We start from the raw sequence: 9,432 nt of genomic DNA on the forward strand, positions 1-9,432 counted from the left end.
TCACACACACACACACACACACACACACACACACACACTCCCTGCCATCTGGTCAACTCCCTGCCATGACCCTTTAATACAGTTCCTCATTTTTTGGTGACCCCAACCATAAAATTATTTTCGTTGCTACTTCATCACTGTCGGTTTGCTACTGTTATGAATTGGGCGACTCACAGGTTGACAGCCGCTACCCTAACTATTTATGGGAGTAGAAAGCTCACCTTTCTCCTGTGGAACCTCGGTGGTTTCAAACAGCTCGTCTCATGATTCACACTTCAACTTGTCACCCACTACGCCACCAGGGCCTCCCCTTTGGGTTAGATAGGTGCTACATCAAGAGGCTGTCTGAGGCACTGATGATACTATTCTAATTGATGGGAAATCATTGAGAAGCTTTGGTAAGAGAGGAGGGTACATGATCTGATTTGCTTGCTTAGAGATCACTGCCTGAAGAGTGGATGGTCAGGGACAGAGACTTGTTGTGATCCGGGTGAGAATGGATAGAGATTGGGACAACAGTGTGGGAACAGGGAGCAGCAGAAAGGACAAAGTTGAGATGTTAGTGCTGTCCCTAAACTACACGACTTGCATCTGGGTTAGGTCTAGAAGTTGAGTGTGAGGGAGAAGTCAGGAGCTGCCCGAGCAGCAGAGTCGCTGGCAGTACTGTTACTCACTGGAGAGGGCTCGTTTTTAGACACGCAGCGAATTTGCGTGGTCTGCTGTTAAAAGTGGAGGTGTTGAATTGGCTGTTGAGAGTCTAGAGAAGAATAGCAGGGGCAGATCCCTAAAGAAGGCTCACATTTAGAATCTGGTATTGGAAAAAGGAGGAGCAGAGATAATAGAAAGAAAGTCACCTGCCATCTTCCATCATCAGCAGCAGCATCATCTGTCTCGTGAAAACAAAACCAAAAAACACAAGAAGCTCTTGTCCCACATCGTCCTCCACCGGCTACTCCTTTTCTGGGGGTTCTTTTACAGTAAAATAGCTCAAAAACAGATGATGTCTTGCACTCTCATCTTTTTATTTCTTCTCTCTGTTTAGGCTTTCTCACTCACTACTCAACTGAAACCACTCTTGAACAGTTACCCAGAGCTGCCATCTGGTCTCATTACATGGGGTAGATCTGCACAAAACATTTTAAAAGTGTTGAAAAGCAAGGAGGTCACTTTAAAGACTAAGGTGTGCCTGACCCAAGCCCAGGTATTTCCAATTGCCTCATAGACATATGAAAGTTGGGCATTGAATAAGGAAGACCAAAGAAGAATCAGTGCATTTGAATGATGGTTCTCTCCAAGAATATTGAAAATGCTCTTAGACTACCAAAAGAACAAACGGATCTGCCTTAGAAGAAAGAGCCAGAATGCTCCTTAGAGGCAAGGGCGATGAGCTGTTGGCTCATGTACTTTGGACATGTGTCAGGAGAGACCAGTCCCTGGAGAAGTATGTCAGGCTTGATTAAGTCAGGACAAGAGGAAGGCCCGCAACAAGTTGGATTGACAGACACACATGGAAGCTGCAAAAAGTTGTCCCAAACTTAAGAACAATTGTGAGAATGACATTGGACCAGGCAGCGTTTCATTCGGTTATACATAGGGTTGCTATGAGTCAGGCAACACCCAGCAACCACGACTATTACACCTTGTCAAAGTCACTGCCATTCTCTGCCCTTTTACTTCTGAATCTGTTGGTAGCACTTTACTGACTTAGTGACTCCCATCTTGAAAATCTCCTCTTGGCTTCGTGGGCACCACGTTCTGCTGGGTTACTTTCTGGCGCTGCTTCTGAGTCCATGAAGCAGGTCTTCAAAATGATATAAAACCAATTCCATATCTCCCCTGCTCAACTCCAACTCCTTCCACCCTCGGGGTTTGTCATGACATTCAGAATTCAGGCCACATTCACTACCGTGACCTCTCAAGCCCTGAGTCTTCTGGCTTCGCCCACCTCTATCCACATCTTGTACCACGCTAGCCTTTGTGCAGTTTCTTGAGTCCACCAAGCTAAAGGCTAGTGCTTGCTGCTCCCTGTGCCTGGCAAGTTCTCCAAATCTTTGCACGGCTCACTTCACATTATTTGAATCCTGCTCAGGTCTCATATCCTCTGAGAGACCTTCCCAAGCCACTTACGCAGCCGTCTACTTCCCTGTCCCAGTTGTTACCCCCAACTCATCACTCTCTCTCCCCTTCCCCTTGCTTTGTTTTCTTCCTAGCACTCGCCCTTGTCTGAAGTGATGCGTTTACCTGCTGGTGAACAGGGTCCCTCCGCTTCTAGAATGTATCCTCTCTGCCACTTGTCGGTGCGGGCATTTCCCGGTGTCTGGCTTACAAGCTTTAGAATGAGTGTTGCCAAGAGCCTGAGTAGGATAAGGATGGGAATGTTGCCAGTGGAGTTGGCGATGGAGGATTTGTTGATGTTCTAGATGAACCCATTTAAATGAAGTCCTGAGGGTGAGCCTCGGAACTCTCCAGATTGAGGAGTGCCAATGGTAAAGAAGTAGAGGAAACACTTTTAGGCACCTGTTGTGAGAAGCTAGCTGTGAAGAGAGACGTGGCACTCTGGGTGACTGGGGATGAGTGACTTTAAGAAGCCATGTCTTTCAGACGGCAGCAGTGGATGTGGTCCAGAGTGTGTGTGCACGATCAACGCAAGAAAGACATCCTCCTTCTCAGCGGGAAGGAGACCCACTAGGAGTGAAGATAGTTACGAGTCAGGCAGGCTGTGTTTGTGGAGGGAAGATGTCGGCAGGCCAGCTCCCGTTCATTTCCTGAGTGAGGTCTATGGGTGACAGGACTGGACGAGTCAGCACCTAAGAAAGGCGGCTAGCCATTGGTGTGCAATGGAGCAACGGGTACCACATCTCCAAGCTCTGTGGTTCTGGCAAAAGGCACCTGCAGGGTGAGGCAGTAGAAAGGAGCACCAGCATGTTTGGATACATGATGCCACCTTATTATTTAAATCAGGGACACGATTGTCTGTCAGGAAACCCTTTGGGTTTGTGAGAGGGCACCTGCCCTTTCCCCTTCTTCTTCCGTCTTCCTCTAGTGGGCGCTCCTCGAGGCTGTGAGAATACGGATTTGGGCTCAGGCACCCAGCTCCCCGTCAGGGCTGGACATCTTCATGCCATCATTTTCCACGGGGATCTCTGGGCGCTGAGCACTGTTTGAGGTCAAAGGACATAGCAGCCAATGAAACAAAGTCCCTGCCTTCAAGGACTAGTGCAGGGAGACTGGGTTTGAGAGTAAGCAAATGTGTGATGTGTCAGGCTTGTCACCTGGGGCTCTACCCCATCTGTCCCTCTCTCTGCCTGTGTCCTGCTGTCGTCCTCCGGGTGTTTTCCCGAGCGGTTGGTTTGAGCGTCCTTGAGAGGGAGCATAATGACACGTTCTTCTTTTTCACTTTCAGATGAGACGCCAATTATCGCAGTCATGGTGGCCCTGTCCTCTCTGCTAGTGATCGTGTTTATTATCATAGTTCTGTACATGTTAAGGTGAGCACAGTAACATTCTGTATTCTCCCGGACTCAGTTCCAACACCCAGTGAAGCTCACATAGCCCAGAAGACAGCAAGGGACAGACGGCCGAGAAGTACAATAGAGAGGGAATGACTCGGTGATCGTGCTAAGATTCGAAGTCTATTTAGAAATGCCTCTCAGGTTTTACGTAGTCTTCCCGAAGAACCAGCCCCTCCCGTGGCTTCTCTCTGTCCAAGCCCAGCCTCCTGAAGCCCGGGCCTATAGTTCAATCCAAAGCTCAGAATGGTGTAGCACACTACAGGCTCGAGGAGTTTCAAGATCTTAAGATGTAGCCCTGTTGAAGCACCTCCAGCAAGGGCCTCGTTGACATGCCCAGCAAAGGTCTGCTTTATTTCTAGTTGAGGCTTTGTCCCCAAACCCATTGAGGACCCCTGACCCTGGTATGCTGAGCTGAGTTTTGTGACTTAGAGAGTTCCTCTTTCTGGCCCCCTTTCAGGGTCCTGTAGATAATGGCACTGAGGGAACAGAAGCAAAGAAGGGAAGCCCAAGGGAGAGGAGAGGACGGGGCATTGACTGAAACTACCAGGATGTAGCTCTTTTCCTGTGTTCTAATGTGCTCTGAGATCCCTCCGTTCTTCTGGAGGGGTAATGAGAGCAGAGCCTCGTGCACCGTCCACAATGGGCATGTGTGTCCCATCCTTCTGCAGGAGACTTACGGCCACCCCTCCACTCACTCAACCTGAAGCTCCATGCTTTCCCGGAACTCCGAGGTGGCCTGGGGGAAATTAAAGTTCTAAGTTTCTGGCACTCACCGGAGAGCCGGGAATGTTGGTGTGACAGAGGTTGGCTTCTAGTGCACCCAGAGGGAGCGGGGCCATGCTGAAGGTGCTCAGTCAGCCTGAGAGGGAGCTCCCTTGGCACGTATGTGATCTGTCTCGAAAAGAGGCTGTTTGTTTGGTAGACGAAGCTCAGGAATCTATCAAAACAAGAATATGACGCCAGTGATTGGCCTCTCCTGCCTCTCTGCTTACTGTTTCACTATAAACATTTTCTCGTTAGGTTTAAGAAATACAAGCAAGCTGGGAGCCATTCCAATTCTTTCCGCTTATCGAACGGCCGCACCGAGGATGTGGGTAAGGCAGCCCTAAATGGTGTGGGGAAGCTGCACAGAAAGAAAGCAAAGAAATGAGGGGCTTCCCATCTTGTTAACAGAATAAGACTGTAAGGTCGGGGAGAGACCCTTAAAGGGAGCTGCTAGCCTCCAGAGGACTTGCATCCTCAGGGCATCTGACCATCCTTTCCTCTTGTGCACTACAGAGCCCCAGAGTGTGCCACTTCTGGCCAGGTCCCCCAGTACCAACAGGAAGTACCCACCTCTGCCCGTGGACAAGCTGGAGGAGGAGATTAACCGGAGAATGGCCGACGACAATAAGCTCTTCAGAGAGGAATTCAACGTGAGTTCTTTGTTGAGCCTGCAGTGTCTAGGGGGAGGCAGACCTGCGATCTGGCCTCTCAAGTCATGGGGGTAGAAACAGATTTCTAATGGGTTAAAAGGTGAGAAATAATTTCCCAAGTTTATCTGACCTCCCTCCCTGTGCATTCATGAGCAGGAAATGAAGATGTGCATGTCCTCTCATTCACATACCTACCTGCTACTCACCTGTCCATCTACCTACCCATCCATCCTTGTATCTTAATTCATTTGTATAGTAAGTCTTACTCGAACAACGAATATGTGTCAGGTGGTATTCTACGTGCCAGGGACATGCTGGAGGACAACAGCGCTCTGGTCCCTGCTCCCAGGGAACTGAATGTCTCGTAAGGAAGCTGCATAAACAAGAACGATGATACAGCAGCACATGAAGCATTGCTGCCTAGGGGAGGACTCTGTCTGAAGAGATCTCCTTCTAGACTCTATAGAGCAGAGGTTCCAGAGCACCTTAAGTAGGCAGTCTGCATAGACCAGTGAGAAGGTAAGGAAGCTCCCTTTAAGGCACCCAGTGACAGTGATGAAGGAAGCGGGACATGTTTGTGAACCACCAGTTGGTGTGAACCCAGCGTGTCAGTTCTGATTTCAGGTCAGCCGCTTCCTTTCCGAAGTGATGTTTGAATTCAGACCTGATCTGTTAGCAAGGGGCACATTCTAGGCACAGGGAACTAAAAGACCAAACCATCAGTAGTAAGTGTGGAAGAGGAAGGAACATGTTAAAAAATTGAAATAGGCCTGCAGTGGTTATGCTTTGAGCATAACTACAAGGTCACCAAAGGCAAGACTTTCTACTCCCATAAAGAGCTCCAGTCTTGGAAACCTACAGGGGCAGTTCTGCCCTGCCCTAAAGGGTCGCGGTGACCCAGAATTGACTCGGTGGTGAGTGAGTCTAGAGAATGAGTGAAAGTATGTGGCTGGAGGAAAAGTTTTTTTAAAAAGGCTGGGCCAGACCTTAGACCTTATACATTGTCACGAGAAAAGACAGAGAGCCATAGACCAAGCAGACTGATTTCGAAAAACCGACTGACTGCCCCGTGGAGAATAACCCACAGGGCTACCAGAAGACATGCAGGAGATTCCATGAGAGGCTACCGGAGTTGTCAAGAGTGGGCTAGTAGATTGGCCTGACGCGGTAATGAAGGAGAGGGTTGTGAATTTAAGTACTGTACTTCAAGGGGCAGTGTCAGAGTTCGTGAATTCATCGATTTGCACCTGATTCAACCCTCAGTTTCCTTTATAACTTTCCACTCAGCTGTAAGTGATGTGTTCGTTGGTGTTGTCTCTTAGACTGACTCCCCTGATGATGCCAGTGTCTGCCCTAGTACCAAGCATGACGTGGCACTATTACAGAATCTAGTAGGAAGGATGGCTCCTTTCTCCCATGCGTCTCAGGGAAGAAGTTCCCCAGCAGCTTCTAGAGGCATCTTCTGTCACTTCCTACTTCTTAGATGTTTCATAGGCAGGGGAGAAATAGGTTCCTATGACTGGCTGAGACCAGCGTGTCTTTTGCCTTTGGGGGCTGGACAGACAGACCCACAGAGTTGGAGAGCTGCTAGCATAAAGAAAGCAATGGTTACCGTGGGGGTGGAGTGGGGTCCCCAATCTTATCGGCATTAAAGGGATTAGGGAATTTAGAGCAGTATGGTCAGCTTTGCAATTTGAGGAAATCACTGAACTCTACCACGTGGAGGTTAGCTAGGAACATGACAAGAGTTTACAAAGGAAACTATTTACCAGACGAGAGTTCATGAAAAAGTATGGGCTCCTTTCTTCTAGCTGTTAGGAGAATAGTAACAGTTAATGCTCATTGATCAGGAACATTGGCTGAGCCCCATGAGACAGCATCGCGTCCCCGGCACCATAGCCGACTCTTTGTTCGGCTGCTTTTATAATATCTGTGTAATAGCAGCTGCTTGGGGCTAGTGGGGTGTGCATCCCAGTCCCATACATTTTCTGCAAAAACGAGCTCTTTGCTTAGAAGTCATGCTCTGTAAGCTCCCATGATAAGGCGTTTCAGTAAATCCTCCAGTTGTGGCAGTGTGCCTAAAGGCAAGGCGGGATAGACAAATCCGGAGAGACATGCTAAGAGTCCATTGCTCTGGAGCCTCAGCAAAAGGAATGCCGTGATGAACCTGCCTGTGGGTAGCTGGCTGATCCCCTGGGTGCTTCATTAAGGTCTCAGTGTTGGTCCCTTTTACTCTGGGATTTGGGGCTCTTGGTAGTGACAAGACCACATCTGTGCTGGGGAGCCTGTTAGCTCTGTCTCTGCTGCCATGGCCACTGCGGGCATGAGCTCACCGGGCCTGCGTGCGGGGGTGAGAGGAAGGGCTGCCCTTGTGTTTAAGTATAGCACGTGTGTGTAGGGTACGTAGCTTCCTGCTTTTCGAGTTACTAGCTCTACGTCATCAGCGTAATGGCCAGTTCACGAGGCAGAACTCCTATGAACCCAGCACAGCGAGGTCAGGACGGTGCCTCACAGGGGTGGTCCCCACCATGAGAAAGGGCATCTGCTCCCGGTAGTCTCTGCGCACCTTAAAGGACACAAACCATGCACACACCTCGTTAGTAGTAACGTTCCAGGGACCAGGGGCTGAGCTACTCAGTAAGAAGGAGGGTGTGTGTGCAAAACTAACCGCCAGTCCGTGGCTGCACCTGGCTTAATTTGTCATAGCGCACTGACACTCCTGAAGGCCTTTTGTGCCAGCCCGTGTGGTGGCATGCATAGACTGGGGCTGGGGGCTCAGTAGTAGGAAACTACTAAGGAAACCTCACAATCCCGATACTGGGAGTTAGTAAGCGTTGCCATCGTTAGGCCGAGAGATGTAAGTGGATTGTCGCCTCATCGCCCTGCAATGTTTCAGGGCTTGGCCAAGAGAGGGCACTACCCAGGGACTTGCATTTGTTCCTTCTACCATTGGGGTCTTCATCCAGTAGGTTAGCAGGCCAGTGTGGATATTTTGCCACATGCTGTTATCGGAAGGCACTGAGATAATAAGAAAATCTATTAGAAGAGGTTTGTTTGGGGCAGAAGATTCACAAGTTGGGTAGCACCAAATCGAAAGTGCAAAGGAGCGCTGTCAAGTAGCAGCAGTCCCTGGCTTTGTATTGACGAAACACAGAAGCAAAGAAACTTATTTCTGATTAGCTTGTACAATTCATTACTGAAGCTCTTTCTGGAAGGGGCCTGATTCACAGAAAAGCTCGGCTTAAGTTTCAGGGAAAACAAGTCTTAGATCAGTTGACTTAAGGGCATTGTCCTGACTCGCTGCCATTTGGTCAACTATATAACTCCAGTTTTATTTCCTACAGCAAGCTGTGCATACCTATGGCAACCATGCACTAGGAAAAGGGGTCACTCTTACTGTGAGGCTAGTTCACACCAAAAATTCTTGCATCACTTAGACATCAAAGGTTCAGCTTCATCTGTCAGATTATGGAAGAACTCTGAGTCCCTAGGAATTTGTCCAAGGCCAGAACCCAGTAGATCGCAGAAAGCGTGTTTCCCTTTACGTGGCACGCAGTTGTGAGGATGGCGGAGGACCAGGCAGTGTTGTGCATAGCGTTGCTGTGAGTGACAACGCCTAACAGCAGCAGTGCACCGTGATCGAGGCAAATGGTGAAGGTGCTGGAGGAAGATGAGGGAGGGACAGTGGGAGTAGGGTTCTTATGTATAGGGGCTTTATCGCCATCCCCCCTCCCCCCCCCCAGCCACCAGTTCTGAGGTTGGGGACCCTTCAGTGGGCTTTCAGGCTGGATGAGAGAGGCATTTTCCCTACTGACTAGTGCTAGTTCTAGTCAGGTCCCTTCAACTCAACTAGGTTGGCAGCCTCCCACATCTACTACTGGGAGCTTCACAGTGAATTAACCACAACCAGAGATGTATGGTTGTGATGTCTGAGGAGACTTGGTGGTGTAGTGGTTAAGTGTTGGGCTGCTAACTGTAAGGTCAGCAGTTCGAAACCTACAGCCATTCCTCGGAAGAAAGATGAGGCTTTCTGTTCCTATAAAGAGGTGCAGTCGTTGCTACATCGCACCCTGATTGGCTCGTCGCCTCCCTGAAACCCTTCTGTAAGGGGTTGTCCAGTGGCCTACAAATGGGCTTTGAGTCTCCACTCCGCACTCCCCCCCTCATTCACTATGCTAAGATTTTTTTTGTTCTGATGGTGCCTGATAACCTGATCCCTTGGACACCTGGTGATCGCACCGGCTGGTGTACTTCTTCCATGTGGGCTTTGTTGCTTCTGAGCTAGATAGCCGCTTGTTTACTTTCAAGCCTTTAAGACTCCAGACACTATAACTTTTGATAGCCGGGCACCGTCAGCTTTCTTCGCCACATTATACAACTTTCCTCTAGTTCCTAAATGCTTCCTCCCCCCACCCCACTATCATGATCCCAATTCTACCTTGCAAGTCTGGCTAGACCAGAGGATGTACACTGGTACAGATAGGAACTGGAAACACAGGGAATCC

The 9,432-nt window shown here is 49.2% G+C and overlaps 1 protein-coding gene across 3 annotated transcripts in view; it reads left to right on the forward strand.

Annotated features, from left to right (window-relative positions):
- The window catches only part of PTPRA (protein tyrosine phosphatase receptor type A), a 97,703-nt gene that overhangs the window by 56,523 nt on the left and 31,748 nt on the right, over positions 1 to 9,432 (forward strand). For all 3 annotated transcript variants that reach the window (XM_045295279.1, XM_004697876.2, XM_004697875.2), the window contains 3 exons: positions 3,404 to 3,488; positions 4,533 to 4,606; positions 4,791 to 4,927. In XM_045295279.1, coding sequence (XP_045151214.1) covers positions 3,404 to 3,488; positions 4,533 to 4,606; positions 4,791 to 4,927 — 296 coding nt within the window. The remainder of the gene's footprint in view (positions 1 to 3,403; positions 3,489 to 4,532; positions 4,607 to 4,790; positions 4,928 to 9,432) is intronic.

The sequence above is a fragment of the Echinops telfairi genome, unplaced genomic scaffold (assembly GCF_000313985.2).
Source record: "Echinops telfairi isolate 266 unplaced genomic scaffold, ASM31398v2 ScPeMD7_5592;HRSCAF=6446, whole genome shotgun sequence".
Taxonomy (NCBI): domain Eukaryota; kingdom Metazoa; phylum Chordata; class Mammalia; order Afrosoricida; family Tenrecidae; genus Echinops; species Echinops telfairi.